At 41.7% G+C, this 18,864-nt stretch overlaps 1 protein-coding gene across 1 annotated transcript in view; it reads left to right on the forward strand.

Moving 5' to 3' along the window:
* The window catches only part of LOC120860204 (tetratricopeptide repeat protein 39B-like), a 150,155-nt gene that overhangs the window by 80,268 nt on the left and 51,023 nt on the right, over positions 1 to 18,864 (forward strand). The window contains 4 exon segments of the mRNA XM_040235986.1: positions 2,430 to 2,525; positions 12,591 to 12,701; positions 16,215 to 16,346; positions 17,534 to 17,610. Coding sequence (XP_040091920.1) covers positions 2,430 to 2,525; positions 12,591 to 12,701; positions 16,215 to 16,346; positions 17,534 to 17,610 — 416 coding nt within the window.

Consider the following 18,864-nt stretch of genomic DNA (forward strand, 5'->3'; position numbering starts at 1 on the left):
CTAAAATACTGTAGAATGTCTGGGACTTCATATACATATATATAAAAGAATAAAAAACTAAACTTGTACCTCAGAAAAATAAAAAAACCCTAGTATTGTTTTTAATAATTACTAAGTTCTGATAAATTCAAGTGTTTTCATGCTTGATAAAGATGCTATAATTATAGCTTTGAAATGTGCAACCTTTACCTGGCACAGCAGATTTGATTTTAACAGGGCTTAATTAATTCAGTGTTTTATACGTATATTTGTAGTATGTCAAGTCGTTGGGGTGAAGATATGGGCTTTTAAAAATTATCTTGGAAAAAATGGCAAAAGAATAAGAAAAATGCACACATTATCTTATAGCATATGCTTAAATTATGAATGGCTCAACACATTAGATATTTAGAAAGTAAGCAGCATGGAAAATTATGTTATATAATCTTTTGGAGGGAAAGTTTTTCTAAGTATGCCTTGAAAATCAGAAATATTAAAAGGAAATGACTAGTTTTGATTAAATAAAAATTTCAGTATTGGGGAGAACATTAAAGATAGGCAGATGACAAACAAGGGGGCATTTTAATGTACATTGTAAAGAACATGTTTTTCTAGCCCTTATAAATGAACCTATAAGGGAACAGATAGGCAAGAACGGTCCAAAAGTCCTTTGAATCTGTCTTTTCTCCTTTTTTGCTTGTAAACAGAGATGCCAGTCACTGCCCTGGAGTCTGGTTTATCTGAGTGCTTAGCACTTCCTCGGTTCTCCTGGTAAAAAGTTCTTGTGATGGAAAATAACCTTCCTTTAAGATACATTTCCTCTTATCCTTGACATTTTATTGTCTCTCACCACCCACAGCTAGCCACCCTAGTAAAAAGAACCTTGATTTCCTCTAATTTGATGTATAAAATTTAGGGAACTTGATATGTTCAAGAAAAGATGAATGTTGGATATAAAATATTACCAGGTATTGGGAAGTCAGAAGGTAGAATATAATCAAACCCTACTTAATCTACAACAAGGGCATTGACATTTTAGAATTAAAAACATAGGAAAAGCTTTCCTAAAGGAAAGGTCAGTAACTTTTTCCTCTCTGCTCTATAGCTTGTGTGCAGTTAAGGCGACTCTTCAGTGGGAGGTTGGAGATTCTGTTATACACAGGGCAGGACTTACTCTTAAGCTCTGTGGAAGTTTCCTTCTCTCCAGTGGACTCGCCTCCATGAGTGTCTGTGAGGGTAGATGTGGGTCAAAGGGTGGCCTACGATTCTGCAAACCAGATTGATCTCCACATCTTCTATGTTATCTCAACATTCAGTGGGGTATATATACCGGGAAATAGGCAGCTTTTAAAATGTAAGATATTTTACAAAATGCATGCCTTTTACCTCCAGAATTCATCCTTAAGAAATAATCAGGAAAGTGAGTAAAGGGGCTTATTTTAGTATTGTTTGTAATGGTGGACTATTGGGAGCAACTAAGATGCCTCAAAATGAGGGATGGGTAACAAATTATGTTACCTCTATTCAGTAGATAGCTGTATGGACAGTAACCATGGTAGAGCAACTCTGTGTTGGGAAGAAAGGATTCAAGATAAATTAAGCATATAATGAAGGAAACCAAGTATGTAATCCGGAAATGTGTATGTGCCTTTGACATAAACATCATTTTTGAGTTGAAGTCAATTAAGAAGCAGTAAAAACTGAAAAAATTCCCTCTTTCTGCCCAAAAGTAGGATCTAAATTCTCTTTCTACTGGAGACAGACTCTTACAGCTCAGAGAGTCTGCAGACAAACTTTGTTAAACTAACCCTTACCTTCCTAGTTACATCTTTACCGTTTACTCCTAGCCTTTACCATTTGTCCTGCCAGTTCTTCACAAATATATTGTTTCTTTGACTGAAAGGTATAAAAGATTTCTGCTCTGGTCAGTTTTTGGGTCTTCAGTCTCTTCTGGAGATTCACATGTATGTGTATAACTTCACATTTTTATGCTTTTGTCTTATTGATCTGTGTTTGTCAGTTTGATTTACAGACCCAGCCAGGGACCCTAACAGAGCTGATGGAAACTCCTTCCTCCCCTACAATAATATTCCATTTCAATTGAGAAAACTAGAGATAGATACATAGATATACATGAGAAAAGATTTGGAAGGATATATACAAGCTACAGTGTTACATTTGGGTGGAAAGTTTTGGGAGAGGGCGATTTCATGAATTTCTTTTTTGTTGGACTGGAATGAAAAGAAAAATAAGTTTATTTTATAGGGGCTGCATTTCAGGAATATTCACTTTGTAACTGAGTAGATTTTGCTATTTGATTTGCAAAATTGGTAAGAAATGGAGGTGAGATATTATAAATAACTGAAGGGATTGTGCTGTGTTCTTGAATATAAGTACATTTTTCCTGTAAGACAAAGAAATGAAAACCTCACTGCCTTTTTTATCAACAGGCCTTCTCGTGTAGATATGGCAACAAGCAGCCAGCCCTTCTCATCATTTGATTCAAAACAGGCACCGGGACAGCACCGAACATCTAATGTGAAAAGGTCAGGAAGGGGGTGTGGGTGTCCTGGGGAGAGCACTCCAACATTTTGGTAAATTGTGATGTTGATGTTAAAGTAGGAATGGTGTTGCAAAGAGTCAGACACAACTGAAGTGACTTAGCATGCACACGCAAGGTGGGGAGAGGTCTGGGCAGGTGTAGTGCTCATTTACAAATTAGGGAAGGCTTCTCTGAGCTGCTCAGGCAGGGGTCCCCAACGGTGGGGTCACGGACTGGTACCAGTCCATGGCCTGTTAGGAGCCAGGCTGTATAGCAGGGGGTGAGCAGTGGGTGAATGAGCGAAGCTTCATCTGTATTTACAGCCATGCTCCGGAGCTTGCATTACTGCCTGAGCTCCGCTTCCTGTCAGTTCATCAGCAACATGAGTTCTCGCAGGAGCACGAACCCTACGTGAACTGCCCTTGCGAGCTATCTAGGCTGCAGGCTCCTTGTGAGAATCATTCCAACACCTCCCCCAGTCATCCATGGAAAAATTGTTTTCCCCGAAACCTGTCCCTAGTGCCAAAAAGGAAGAGGACAGCTATGCTAAGGCATTTAGTGAGTAGATGGCCCTGTTATGTAAAAGCTGAAACAAAACCAGATTTACCTCTTGGGTCACAAATCCCTTTTGGGCCTTTTTTATCTTAAAAATGTTTAACTATTAATTTTATTGTAAAATAATATAACCATATTGCCAGGCATCTGGGAAGGTGGAGGGGAAGATGGAGGAAAGAATTATGAGCACTTTAATACAGACTGTTAGAATTTTGGTGTATTTCATTGCTATATCCAGTAGGCATGTGCTGCTGGATATAGGTGTGGTCACACGATTTTCTTGCCTAGAAAATCCCATGGACGTAAGAGCCTGGTAGGCTACAGCCCATGGGGGTCGCAAAGAGTTGGACACAACTGAGCAACTCCACTTCACACATTTTTCATTGAATATTTTCATTATTTTTCTTATTATATTCTTCTTGTAACTTTGACATTAAAGGGCATTTTAAGAAATTATCAGAGAAAATTCAGGAAATATAGAAAAGCACAGAGAAGAGATAAAATATGTATTACCATCACCATAACTTCTTTTGGTGTGTATTCTTTCTTTTTCTCTTCATATATAGAGATATTATTAATAATTTTTTTTCTAAATTGGAATCATATTAATTTTACTCTTTGGTTACCTTTTTGAGGCATATCATGACATTTTTCCTTTCCACTGAATATGTTTTATAATATCATATTTGATTGTTAAGTACTATTCCTTCCTGTCCATTTTAGAATTATTTTAGTCAGCTGTCTGTTTTTGAATATGTAAGTTGCTCCTTTATTGGTTATTAAGACAACTCTTTTAAGGCTTGAGTACCATGAAAAAATGCTTTCCATCTGTCCTTACATGCTTACTAAACTTTAAATTATATAGCACATCGTCAGCATTTTAGATTTTTCATTTGAAATTTCAGCTATTTTTGAGTGTGTTCACAATACTTGTGGATTTGGCAGTTTTTCTTAGGACTCAACCCCCACAATATAAGGAAGGGGTGCAATATTCTAAGGATTGAGGAATGGAGCTGGAGTTGAAAATTACTTCTTAGGATCTGAAGGCGTTTATTTTCCACATTGCTTTTTTATTTCATATGTCTCTGTTCATGGAAATCTGAGCTATCTTCAGAAATATGTATTCCTCCCTCATAATTGTTCTCCAACTGATCCAATAGTTTCCTAGGTAACCACTGCTTCAGCGTTTATAGTGCTGAGTTTGAAAGCTGAGATAAAATAAATTAAAAAAAATATTACTGAAAGCAATGACGAATAAAGGGTGTATGTAGCAGTCAGAGATAAAAGAGATCTGGGCTGGATCAGTAGACTGGGAATTTTCACCATACGTGTAGCTGTTGAAGGCATGAACTGTAAGTGCTCTTTCCAAGAGAGTGAAATATATGAGAGTGGAGAAGGGAGCCCCGTGAATACAGACAATGAAAGAACAGCTAATGGAATGATAGCTGAGCTGTGGAGGTTTGAGGGCCAGGAAGATGCCGTGAGAGGGTGGCTGCAGTATGGGCAGGGGGTTGGGGAGAGGTGAGTTCTGGAATAAGGTCAACAGAGCCAGGTACTGCAAAGAGGTCTATATGGATACAGACTGGAAAGCATCTTTTGTGTTTGTAGTTAGGTCATCAGAGACCTTTAGCTTCCATGGTTTCAAGGAAATTGCGGCGGGAGCAAGGCTGTAGTGGCTGAAGAGAACGGGAGGAGAGAAGTAGGGAAAGTGAGAATCATCTCCTTTTACAAGCTCTTGTCCATGAAGAGAAAGAGTGGGAGAGGTTCAGGAGAAAAACAAAATCAAGAAAAAGTTATCTTTTTTGCTGATTTTTAAGTAGAAATGAGTGAGGTTTGTTCATGTTTCTGAGTTGGAAAGGGGGCAGAGAGGAAGAAGTTAAAGATCTATAAAGGAAGAAACAGAAGGGAAATGTAAGAAATAGAGTAAAGGTGTGTTCAAGTATTGCATTCATAAGGTTAAAAATTAAGATTTTTCTTTAAAAAAGTTAATGAAAACTCCTACTCTGCCTTTTAATCAACAGGTTTTCTAATGCATTTGTAAAAATTAGTACATGTAAATTTATTGTGAAACAGCCCAGAGGGACATCTGCAAAGCTGAGTAGTGTTCCAAAATTGAGCAACTATGTGGGTAGTTAGACCTGTTAGAAAATAATAGTACCTTACCTCATGTAGTACTTAATCCTCATGTGACTATTTGTTCTATCAACACGCAGTGTATTGCTCCTCCATACCAAGCCATGTGGTAGTCAAGGAGGGAGTTTCATCTCTATTTCACAAGCTAGCAGTCCTGGATGACAGGTGACATACCCAAGGTGCCACGGCCAGGAAGTGTTGGATTGTATCCTGGTGCTCTGTCTTCTCACTTCCTGGCCAGAGCATCTTTAGTGAGCCCATTGGCCTCCCTGGTTATATTTCCTCTCGTTTGTTTAGTCTCACAAAATGCATTGACAACCATGGTTTCTTTTGATTATACTTCACTTTGAAAGAGCCAGGAAGGATTTCCGTAGAAGGATCCTCCTGCTCAGGGGAGCACATGGCTAACTGAAACACCTTGCAACGCTGAAATTCTTTGAGTTCGAGTTATTAATCTGTGTCCTTAAGGGCACCAGTAACAAAAGTTTCAGACATTTGTTAAGGTTTGTGGTCATCACTTCAAATCTGTGGACACCCAGAAGCAGTTATGAAGTGACTTTCTGAAAATTAACAGCTTGAGAATGCCCATGATGACTTCTGATCACCAGCCCAGGAGTTTTCTTTACATCACATCAGGCTTGAGGAGGAGGATGCCACGGTCACGAGCTTGCTGGAGACATTTGGCGGTTTTTAAATGGTAGTAGTTGTCACTGTAGTCCGATTGGACAGGTGTGGTGGGCTGGGCAGAAGGGTTTGAACTTTATGTGATAAGTGTGAGCAGCCACTTGAGGTCCTTAATCTAAGGGGGCAGTATGACTGAACATCTGTTTTAGGAAGAATACTCTGAGAGTGGTATCCTGGGTGAATTAAAGCAGAATAGTATTGTCTGGGGAGAAGGCAATGGCACCCCACTCCAGTACTCTTGTCTGGAAAATCCCATAGACAGAGGAGCCTGGTAGGCTGCAGTCCATGGGGTCGCTAAGAGTCGGACACGACTGAGCAACTTGACTTTCACTTTTCACTTTCATGCATTGGAGAAGGAAATGGCAACCCACTCCAGTGTTCTTGCCTGGAGAATCCCAGGGACGGGGGAGCCTGGTGGGCTGCCGTCTGTGGGGTCGCACAGAGTCGGACACGACTGAAGCGACTTAGCAGCAGCAGCAGCAGCAGTATTGTCTGGGAACTTGCTGGGCCCTCCACAGGCCTACTGAGTCAGAAACTCTGGTGGTGGGGCTGAGGCAGTATCTCTTAACAAGCCCTCTGGTGAGCTGTATGTGTACAGAGTCACTTCAGTCATGTCTGACTCTTTGCAACCCCTGGGCTTATAGCCTACCAAGCTCCTCTGTCCAAGGGATTCACCAGGCGAGATTCCTGGAGTGGGCTGCCTTTTCCTCCTCCCAGGCATCGTGACCCAGGGATTGAACTCGCGTCTCTTAGGCCTCCTGCATTGGCAGGCGGGTTCTTTACCAGTAGTGCCAGGTGAGTTGAATGCACACTAAAGTTTGAGAGCCACCTAAGCAAAGTAGAATCAGGGGGGATTTTTAGAGACTCTTTCGGAATTCAGACTTTATGTGATGAAGCTCTCAGCTAATGTGGTGGCGGCGGAAATGGACAGAACCACTGACCCCGAGATGTCTTTGAGAAGTTCTAGTCGAAGTTACACTTGCTGTCTTGGTCATTCCTGTAGAACATATGGTAGGACTGATATTCTGGAGGGGAAGGAGGCTTGGTTTCACGTGAACAGGTTAGTAAAGCACTAAAAAGGGTGGAGTTCATTGTGTTGCGAGGTGCCGAACACCCGTGTTTGTTTCTCCCTCTAAGCTGGGCTTGCAGACACATCCCTCAGGGGCCAGTGTGGCCAGCTGAGGTGCACAGGTGGTAGTTTGTATGGCATGGGGACCAGTATCTGTTTCCAGCCCATTTCCTGGTGACAAAAGATGAGCTGTTCTGAGAGAACCGGTGGGAGTGGAATTAAGAGAAGAGGTGAAAGGTAAGCTGGAAAACCTACTGGCTGGAGGGGAGGGGTGATGAGAAAGGGAGCGGGGATTCAGAGCTACAAATTCCCTTTTGCTCCAGAGTAAAATCCATCTTCTCTGCCCCTGTGGCTTCTGGTTCATGCCTGATTTCTCTCCTCATTTTGTCTCACTGTCTGCCATGCTCACCACATGCCCAGTTTAGAATCTCTCTTTCCCCCTCCACCTAGCTATTCCCACATCTGCTTTCATTCCGTAGCACTTGGACGTCCCCTCTTTGAGAGCTTTCCGTGACCATCCTCTCTAATGTTGAGCCTCACCCCACCTGCTTCCCCAAGCAGTTTCTTTTCCAGATGACTTATAGCAGCCTGAGATCATCTTAGTTACTGGTCTCCTTCGGTCTGCTGCCCCTCCTCAGGAGAATGACAGTGCTTCCCCAGTCAGGAATCCTGTGGGCCTTGCTCAGTGTTGCATTCGAAAACCTAGAAGAGTGCCTGGTCAGAGTTAGAACTCTACAATGTTAGTTGAATGAATTTTAGGTAGAGATTTAATTGGGAGGGAGGCAAGGTGGGGGGAGAAAGTGAGGGAAGAGATGTGTCTGTCGACCCTAGGCAGCAAATGACTGCTCACTCGGCGGATAGTGGAGGTGTCACAGGATGCATCCAAGAGATGCTGAGGAAGTAACCCTGACAAAACTCTATGGCGGACTCATATGGGAGGTGCTAAGCAACTTACTTGTGAAGAATCCTCCTGAGAGGTTTGTTAGTATTAGGTTTCTCAGAGAAACAAGACCAATAGGAGAGCTATATCAAGAGACAGAGAGATCGAGGGAGAGGGAAAGAGATTGATGTGTTATGGGAATTGGCTTGTGTGGTTATCAAGGCCAAGAAGTCCTGGGATCTGCTGTCTGCCAGCTTCAGAACCAGGAAAGCCAGTGTTGCAATTCAGTCCAAGCCCGATGAGCTGGGAACCAGGAGCACGGGAGAGCCCAGCTCAAAGAGGGAAGAGATCGCGAATTCACCCTTCCGCTGCCTTTTTTGCTCTGTCTTGGCTCCCAGCAGATTGACTGATGCCCACCTACGTTGGGGAAACCCATCTGCTTTACTCGGTTCACCAATTCTAAGGCTAATCTCTTTCAGAAACGCTCTCACAGACACAAGTAATATTGGACCAGCTATCTAGACATCCTTTATTCATTGAAATTGATGTATAAAATTAACCATCACAGTTTCTGAGCTCCGCAGCTCATTCCTTTTCCAAGAGCTTGTCTCCTGTCTGCACTGCCCTGGAGGAGAGATGCTTTCAGGTCCCAGGCATGAGGAATTTTGTTTCTACCCAGAGCAGCATTTCTATTGCCCTCACCTGTCCACTGAACAATACTTACTGAGTCAACAACACTTACTTACTGATATTTACTGTGTTCTAGGTACAAGCAAAGGCCCTCGGGGTGCAGCAGCGATGAAAACAACCTCCTTGCATTTATATCCTAGAGAGAAAAGATAGCCAAAGACAACAGGTCCACAAATATAGGCACAAGATATTTTGGATGATAATAAGTGGTATGGAGCAAACAAAACAGGGAGATGAGATGGGCTGGGATCAGCAAGGCACTCTGATTCCCTGCCTTTTGACCTGAGATCTGAACAATAGGAGGGAACCAGCCACGAGAAGCCCTGGGGGCAGAGTGGGTGGTTCCCTGTAGCAATTTCAGAATCCGCTTCTGGAAGATGAGTAACTGAAGTGGGATTTTGTTTTCTTGCTTAAAAAATGAATATGGAGAGGGCTGGTTTCTCAGAAGTTCAACTCCGGTGGCATTGAAATGAAACATTGTACTGCTTGTTTCCTTACTGAGATATTTGCTTGTTAAAAAATACTTGTTTTGTTACACAAAACATTTTGTTACCCAGTCCAAGCTAACTCTGCTTGCTCTGACAGGCCAGTGACTCTGAGAGACAAGGTGTTGAGGCAAGAATGACTTTATTGGGAAAGCCAGATGACCGAGGAGATGGCAGATTAGTGTCTCAAAGTAACCATCTTTTTGGAGCCTGGATGCCAGGTTCTTTTTAATTAAATCTGGGAGAGAAAGAGAAAAAGAGAGAAGCATATGAGGAGCTAAAGTCAAAGGACAGAATGTAGAGGGAGAGACAGTGAAGGAGTAAAGTAGAAAGAATCTTCAGTTTTGCAAAACTGGAAGGGTCAACCTTTGGAAGGAGTGTGTTAATCTTTTCTACTCACAGGTGGGCAGAGTCAGATTATCTCTCTGTGAGCTGAACAAAGGCTCTTTAGTTTACAGTCAGGCAGAGGGGCAGGGTCCTCTGAGGCAGGCTACTATGTATGATTATAATAACAAAAACAATCAAAAAGCAAGTCAAAGAAACAGTTTCCAGCATGGAGTCCGAATTGGCTTCTCTGCAACACTTCAGAGATGGCTCTTGTTTTAAGGGGCAGACTTTCTATCAATCATAAGTAGTTTAAATGATTTTCTAAAAAGGGTAAAATTATGACTCACACAGATGTAGACATGAACAGATGTTAAAAATTTTGCCTTAAGTCACTAATCAGGGAGGGAATTGGGCAGATGTTAAAACAGATTCGAAGGTGATATCAAAACAGCACAAATTTATATGGAGTAAAGGAATGTTGATAATCATGATGCTGTGATCACTCACCTAGAGCCAGACATCCTGGAATGTGAAGTCAAGTAGGCCTTAGGAAGCATCACTACAAACAAAGCTAGTGGAGGTGATGGAATTCCAGTTGAGCTATTTCAAATCCTGAAAGATGATGCTGTGAAAGTGCTACACTCAATATGCCAGCAAATTTGGAAAACTCAGCAGTGGCTGCAGGACTGGAAAAGGTCAGTTTCATTCCAATCCCAAAGAAAGGCAATGCCAAAGAATGCTCAAACTACCGCACAATTGCACTCAACTCACACGCTAGTAAAGTAATGCTCAAAATTCTCCAAGCCAAGCTTCAGCAGTACGTGAACCATGAACTTCCAGATGTTCAAGCTGGTTTTAGAAAAGGCAGAGGAACCAGAGATCAAATTGCCAACATCCGCTGGATCATTGGAAAAGCAAGAGAGTTCCAGAAAAACATCTATTTCTGCTTTATTGACTGTGCCAAAGCCTTTGACTGTATGGATCACAATAAACTATGGAAAATTCCTAAAGAGATGGGAATACCAGACCACCTGACCAGCCTCTTGAGAAACCTGTATGCAGGTCAGGAAGCAGCAGTTAGAACTGGACATGGAACAACAGACTGGTTCCAAATAGGAAAAGGAGTACGTCAAGGCTATATATTGTCACTCTGCTTATTTAACTTCTATGCAGAGTACATCATGAGAAACGCTGGACTGGAAGAAGCACAAGCTGGAATCAAGATTGCCGGGAGAAATATCAATAACCTCAGATATGCAGATGACATCACCTTTATTGCAGAAAGTGAAGAAGAACTAAAGAGCCTCTTGATGAAGGTGAAAGAGGAAAGTGTAAAAGTTGGCTTAAAGCTCAACATTCAGAAAACTAAGATCATGGCATCCGGTCCCATCACTTCATGGGAAATATGATGGGGAAACTGTGGAAACAGTGGCTGATTTTAATTTTCTGGGCTCCAAAATCACTGCAGATGGTGACTGCAGCCTTGGAATTAAAAGATGCTTACTCCTTGGAAGGAAAGTTGTGACCAAACTAGACAGCATATTAAAAAGCAGAGACATTACTTTGCCAACAAAGGTCCGTCTAGTCAAGGCTATGGTTTTTCCAGTGGTCATGTATGGATGTGAGAGTTGGACTATAAAGAAAGATGAGTGCCGAAGAATTGATGCTTTTGAACTGTGGTGTTGGAGAAGACTCTTGAGAGTCCCTTGGACTGCAAGGAGATACAACCAGTCCATCCCAAAGGAGATCAGTCGTGGGTGTTCATTGGAAGGACTGATGCTGAAGCTAAAACTCGAATACTTTGGCCACCTGACGTGAAGAGCTGACTCATTTGAAAAGACCCTGATGCTGGGAAAGATTGAGGGCAGGAGGAGAAGGGGACGACAGAGGATGAGATGGTTGGATGGCATCGCTGATGCAATGGACATGAGTTTGGGTGGACTCTGGGAGTTGGTGATGGACAGGGAGGCCTGGTGTGCTGTGGTTCATGGGGTCGCAAAGAGTCGGACACGACTGAGCGACTGAACTGAACTGAAAGGAATGTTGAAATGAATGTGCAAATTCAGGCAAAACTGGCTTCTTCCTTGGTGGAGGCAGGAAGTCAATTGAAGGCCGGAACAGAATTTACATGTGTTAAATAACAAGTTCAATAGTGGAAATTTGAAGATCTGATTGTCTTTATTAAACTCTTTGTGAATTGGGCAGAATCCCAACTAGCAGTTGAAAGGAACTCCTTCAGGCTGCAGGAAAGGAAAGGTTTTCCAAGGCCGAGAGGAAACAGGGGAAAGAAGGAAGTTATTAGCCAAGAATGCATTGTTTTAGGCTAGGTTTCTCCTCACGGGGAGTAGGAGGGGCCTTTCAGTGGATTTCCTAGTGCTGCTCAGGATATTCCAGGTTAGCTGGTTATAGGTCACATTCTTGGAGAAGGTTGAAACTGATTGGTTAGGTCCTGGTGAGTCTTAGTGTTTAAGTGACTCCATCTTGGGCCTGTTATCTCTCTTTAAACACAGATCTGTAGACAACAGTTATTTTGCATTGCTATCAGTTATATATAATTTACAAAGCTGTAAGATAGCTCCTGTGGAAGCAAAAACAAATAATCTGGTGGAGTCTTCTCTAGAATTTGGACAATGCAGTTTTCCACCAGCCACATTCTTGAGTGCATGCGTGCATGTTCAGTTGCTCAGTCATGTCAACGCTGTGAACCCAGGGACTGTAGCCCACCAGACTTCTCTGTCCATGGGACTTCCCAGGCAAGAATACTGGGGTGGCTTGCCATTTCCTCCTCCAGCGGGTCTTCCTGATCCAGGGATCGAACCTGAGTCTCCTGCATTGGCAGGTAGATTCTTCACCACTGCATCACCTGGCAAGCCTGAAGCACATTCTTACCCCTACATAATCAAACTAAAACAAAATAACCTCTGCTTCCCCTCATGAATAGAAATAGTGCCTATGCTTGTGGTTTTTGGAGTGATGGGGATAATCATTTATTAAGTGCCTGCTATGAGTATTAATTGGCAATTGGTTCCATTCTTGAAACAGTCCCATGAAGTAGGTAGTAGTGTTCCCATTTTACAGATGAGAAAGTCAAGTTTCAAGGGTTAAAGACACAACTAGTAAGTGGCAGAGTTAGAATTCTAGTCTTTTTGTCTCTAAAGTATACATATCCACACACTCCCTGTGATAACTTGCTATAAGTAAAAACTGTAAAAATTCTGTGTATTTTTTTTTTTCCTTGATCTTTAGGTCGCTGTCAACTAAGGTAGATCTTAGGAGTGGCCTCGAAGAATGTGCAATGGCATTGAACTTATTTCTAAGTAACAAATTTACAGATGCCTTAGAGTTGCTTCGACCATGGTAATTAATTTTCTTTTGTATAAAATATGTTTTTCATATGTTTTTGATGATTCTGTCTCTGATGTCATATTTTTCCGTTAATTTTTCTGCATTTCCATCTGAATATTTATAAGCCAGTTTTGTTGAGACTTCTTTTGATTGGTTTTAATATCCAGTTAACAAACCTATCTTGTCAACTTTAATCATTAGAGCATTTCTGATTCTTTCTCCTGTCTTTTTCTATACTTGTTCAAATAATGTCATCTTAGTTTTGTAGAGCTTCATTTGGGTTTCTTCAGTGAAATATTTTTATGGGTATTCCTCTGAACTCAAATATGGTTGAGAAAAGTTTCCTTTGAAATGGACATGGGACAGACTAAAATATGCTAATCTCGGAGGCTAAAAAGAAATTCAAGATAATGAAAATATTCTTGGGACTCCTGATTTATGTGATAAATCAGTTTCATTTCAATTAACAGTGCTCACGTGCAGGCTCAGTCGTGTCTGACTGTTTGTGACCCCGTGGACTGTAGCCCATGAGGCTCTTCTGTCCAAGGGATTTCCTAGGCAAGAATACTGGACTGGGGTGCCATTTCCTCCTCCAGGGGATCTTCCCACCCCTGTGGATTTAACCCAAATCTCCTGCTTTAGCAGTCAGATTCTTTACCACTGAGCTACCTGGGAAGCCCCCTTTCACTGAATAGTACCTATGAATTCTGATGATGTGGCAGGAAAACCTATGCTTAGCCTTGTTCCTAGGCCTCACTGTAACCCTAGTGCCCATCTGTACAGTGTGACTAGAGCTTGACAGGAATCAGCTTACCTCATGCCTTCAAACACAGTCACTGACCTGGATGAAACTTAGACCTCCTATAATAATTTCAAGATGGTTACCTTGTGGGCACAGGAGTGGGGCTCTTTCCTTTGGGGAGTCAGTAGGGTGGGGAGGGTGATGTGACTCTGGTCATTGACTTTGATTTTAGAAATTACAGTAAGTCCCCTACATACAGACAGATTCCATTCTGAGAGTATGTTCATAAGTCTAGTTTGTTCATAAGTCCAACAAAGTTAGCCTAGGTACCCAACTCACACAATTCTCTATATAATACTGTACTGTAATACATTTATACTTTTTTTTCTTCTTTTTTTTTTTTAATTTATTTTTTATTTTACTTTACAATTCTGTATTGGTTTTGCCATACATTGACATGAATCCACCACGGGTGTACATGCGTTCCCAAACATGAACCCACAAATAATATATGAAAACCCCCCAAGATAAAACATTTTCAATTGTACACTACAGTACCTTGAAAAGTACAGTAGTACAGTACAACAGCTGGCATCCAGGGGCCGGCATCCAGTGAACAGGCAAGAAGAGTTACTGACTGGAGGAGGGAGAGGAGGTAGGCAATGGCAGAACTAAAGGCTCATCAGAAATAGGAGATGGAGGGCAAGCTGAAATTTTACTGATTCCTGACGTTGATAGAACGCACATTTGAATCTTTGAAAGTTAACTTAAAGGTTCGTACGTAGGGGACTTAAAGTAATGTGCCTACTGAGGCCGTGGTAATTCTGAGATTTAGATGAGCTGCAATCAGTTAGCATTTCAGAGGTTAGGAACAGACAACAAAATAGATGGTGAAGCCCCTGGCCTAAGGAAGTTGCCCAGTGCTGTCTCCAACCAACACACATTTTCTCCCTTGCCTGTTGCCACCCTTTCCCCTCTGTCTTCTTTAGTCCTTCAGATCTCTGTCTGTCCTTCAGATCATCTTCTGTCTCTCTCTCCATCTGTCTTCCTCTCTCCCTCCTTCTCTCTCTCTGCCAGTCATTCTCTCCTTATTTCCCCTCTCTTATTCTTCCTGCCTGTCTCCTGTGTTTTTTATTCAAAAAGTCTCCTTTTTTCTTCTTCCACTGACACGCAGCTGGTCATAATATGGAATGAAATAAACAACATGATCTTATATTTAGTCTAGTTTTATATCCTCTGATCTTTCTGAACGTTTCACTGTTAAACATGTTTTTTTTTTCCCCCACTCAAATACTTTTTTTTTTTCCTCTTGGAAGAGCTTTTGGTTTGAAATGTGAGAATTACACAGCATTTTAAATCAGCTATGCGTATGTGCTGCGTGCTAAGCCCCTTCAGTCGTGTCCGACTCTTTGGGACCCCATGGACTGTAGCTACCAGGCTCCTCTGTCCATGGAATTTCCCAGGCAAGAATACTGGAGTAGATTGCCGTTTCTTCCTCCAGGGGATCTTCCCAACCCAGGGATCGAACCAAGCCTTCTGTGGCTCCTGCGTTGCTTGTGGATTCTTTACCCTTGAACCACTGGGGAAGCCCCCTGTGAATCAACGATACTTTAGTACAGGATTTTTTTTTAAAAGGTGACATTTAAAAACTACAATTACTGATTTACGTTGGGTTGCTCTTATTCCTTGCATATTGTTTGTTTGTTTTCTTTCTTGAATCAGCAGTGCCCTCACTGTTTGGGACTAATTGCAGATTCGGAAAGGATGTTTAGACTCTTTCTGGTGGGAAAGGAATAATATGGATTGTATTTGTTTTGCAGAGCAGCAGGCTGTTGTATATTGTATTTGAATTAAAAACAAAACCACACATTAATATTGTAAATCTTATAATTAACTAATGAACATAGCTTGAGAAGTTTTGAGGAAAGTGATAGTGAGGTTTTCACAGGCTGAGAGTCTGGGTTGTGCCATCCATTCAGACTAAATGTTCTTAAGAATTGAAGCAGTTCTTACTGACAATATGAATCATCAAGAACTTTAATCAGGATTCCTAGATAATGAGGTGAGATTTGGTAAGAGGTCTACCGTGAATTTTTGTCCGGGCCCTTTGTGGCTGACCTGCCTGGTGGCCCAAATCTTGCTTTCTCATGGCCTCTGCCTGGGAGAAGGGAGGGGATGGTTTTAAACAAGCCTTATCTTTCATAATTTCTGTGTCACAAAATATATTTTCAATGGCTTTTATTTCACACTTCAGAGCTAAGGACTGCTTCTTGTACAACTGGGAAAAATTAGGATTGCTTAGAAGCATTTTCTAAGAAATGAATCGGCAGGCTGCCCCCTTGTGCTTAAACAGGGAAAAGCATACGTCACTTTCTGCTTCAACCTGGCAAGTTTCCTGCTTCCTGCCTTCACTTTCACTTTTCACGTTCATGCATTGGAGAAGGAAATGGCAACCCACTCCAGTGTTCTTGCCTGGAGAATCCCAGGGACGGCGGAGCCTGGTGGGCTGCCGTCTGTGGGGTCGCATAGAGTCGGACAAGACTGAAGTGACTTAGCAGCAGCAGCAGCAGCCTGGACTTGAACTGGAAGGTCCCCAGTGCTTGAGTGTTTTGGGGCATGCCTTTCGTAGTCCACATTATTTCAGTGGTTGTGGTGCAGGAGTAAAAGTCGTTACTGTGAAAGTCATGCCTTGGATGAACTAGAATTTCTTGTGGTTATTGTCAGATGAGACCTGAATGCTTTTCAGTTGAATTGAAATGCAGTCATTTCCGTGTTCTTCCCAGGGCTAAGGAGAGCATGTACCATGCCTTGGGCTACAGTACCATTGTGGTGTTGCAGGCTGTCATGACCTTCGAGCAACAGGACATCCAAAACGGCATTTCTGCCATGAAGGACGCCTTACAAACCTGCCAAAAGTATGAGCTGAGTAATTAAATCCTTGAGATATGCCTAAAAACCTTTCTGTCTGTGTGACAAAATGGATGTACTTTGCTTCACTGAGAGCTCTGTTGGAAGCTGGCCATGGTTATAGAAAAGGACTTAGAACATCAAAGCTTCCTGGCCTCCTGTACTTTTATGAGGGATTAAAAATATTTCCCCTAAGGAATTATCCTATGATGCTGGTGTGGCTGAGCACATGGCGTCTATACCATACTGTTTTCTTTTTTGTGTTTGAGCTACAGAAAAGTGCTGAGGATTTCAGTGGGTTTAGCAGCAAGCATCTCTTGGGGTCCCCCTGGTGGAGAGATTAGGTACTACATGTTGGCCTGGTACTCCGGGCCAACCAAGGAGAATTTTTTATGTGGGAAGTGCTGTAAATGCAGAAGCGGGTCTTTTATTTGCCTAAATGGCCATATTTGAACAGTTTTGCTTGGTGAAAATGACATGGAGTTTCACTTTTGTGTGTATATGAAGCCTCTAGCAGAAGCTGTTAATTAGCATTGGTGAATTTTAACACTGAAATTATGCCCTCTTGTAATTATGTTTCTAGCCCCTCAAATGAAGAGAGTTTCCAAACACTGCAGTCTAACCCCATTTTTAACCAGTGACAAAGTGACCCTTACCCACAAAAACACTGATTTGAGCCATAGAGATCAGGGAAGGGGCATGACGGAGTTAGTATTGACTGTTGGTTTGGTTTAATCACTAAGTCGTGTCCGACTCTTGAGACCCCATGGACTGTACCCTGGCCAGGCTCTTCTGTGCATGGGGTTCTCCAGGCAAGAATACTGGAGTGGGTTGCCATTTCCTTCTCCAGGGGATCTTCCTGACCCAGGGATTGAACCTGGGTCTCCTGCACTGCAGGCAGTTTACCAACTGAGGTACCAGGGAAGCTCCCGGTATTGACTGTTATATGTAGGTTTGTCCACACACAGAAACATGTTCAGTGAGCTTGGATTAAATGCCCACAGGGTACCAGTGCTGGGAACTGGGTGTGTAGGTTTCAAAATGGTGGTCTCTGCCCTGCAGACTTTAGGGTTTAGAGTTCTGTTTCTGGTGACCCTTTGGTGTGATTACAACTGAAATGGATGTGAAATGAAAATGAGCTTGATTTATTACTTGTTTCTTTCTGCTTCTCATCTCTTCTATGTATTCTGTGCAGATACAGGAAGAAATGCACAGTTGTAGAGTCTTTCTCAAGTCTTCTTTCACGAGGATCTTTGGAACAGCTGACTGAAGGTAAGGAGCATTTAAAAGATTGGGTATTTTCCTTTCTTTGAAAAATTAAAGCATGGTTCTGCTCATAAAATTCAACATTTAAGTAAAAAATATAAGTAAATGGAATATCTTTTCCTCTTCCCATCATTACTCACCCTCCAGAAGTAACCACTGTTAGCAGTTGGTTTTCATGCCTTGCACACTCTTCTCTGTACATATACAAATATATGCAGAACATATACATAGGATTTTTATAGTAATTCATTATTCCTCATTTTTTTTGCAAGTAGAGAAGCACGTGATACATGTGCTACAATGTGATTTTTGGCATTGACTTTTTCCAGGTCAACTCATATACATTGTTCTTCATTCTGCTTAATAGCCATGTAGCATTCATTAGGACAAATACCATAAATTAGTTTTTCTGTGTCGAAGGACAGTGATATTGGTTTTTTTTGCTGTTAAAAATAATGCTGTCCTAAAATTCTTGTACCTATAACTTCATGCATTTTTGCTAGTATTTCATAGGATAGATTGCTAAAAGTGGAGTTACTGGGACTGAGGGTTTGAAAATAGAAAACATTTATAGATATCACCAGTTTTTCTCTGAAGAATTAGGTCAGTTTATAGTCTTCTCATCCATGTGTGAGAGTTTCTAAAAGGCTATTCATTTTTTTCTCAAGGCCAGTAATTTTGATACCTTTAAAATAATGATGATGTTTTACAGTATAGAAAATGTTTGGTTTGTAAACATTTAGGACTACTAGAATTCAGGAATAGGACTATTAGAATCCAACATATCTTCAGCATGTTGATCGGATGGCTGGGAGAAGCTGGCTCCTTCTGCTGTTTCCTTGACATTCCCACAGAGATTAGGGCAGAGGTTCCATGATGAGTCCTGTTAGATTAGCATTATGCTCTAGTCAGAATAGTTTATAAGAAAGGAGCATCGCAATACTCCTGTAACAGAGAAGATGTCCTTCAAATGTGGCCAGTGTCTAACAAAGCCTCTGTCATCTGAGGAGCACTTGTTCCTTGCTATCGTTGTCAGAGTAGTTCTCTGGAGGAGGTAACACGAAATTGTCAAAGTAGCTGTGGCCAGTTAAGGCAAGAGCCATTCTGGATAATGCTGTCCATCATTCCTAGTGGTCGTCTGTGCTAGACACATTTTTTAGTGTGTTTCATTGTAAAGTTTTCTTTGCTTTGTTAGAAGATTATTATCAACTTGCTATGGACTTTGGAAAACTTGGGCTCATTGTGTGTGTGTGTGTGTGT

This window comes from Oryx dammah, unplaced genomic scaffold, assembly GCF_014754425.2.
Source record: "Oryx dammah isolate SB20612 unplaced genomic scaffold, SCBI_Odam_1.1 HiC_scaffold_11050, whole genome shotgun sequence".
NCBI classification, from domain to species: Eukaryota; Metazoa; Chordata; class Mammalia; order Artiodactyla; family Bovidae; genus Oryx; species Oryx dammah.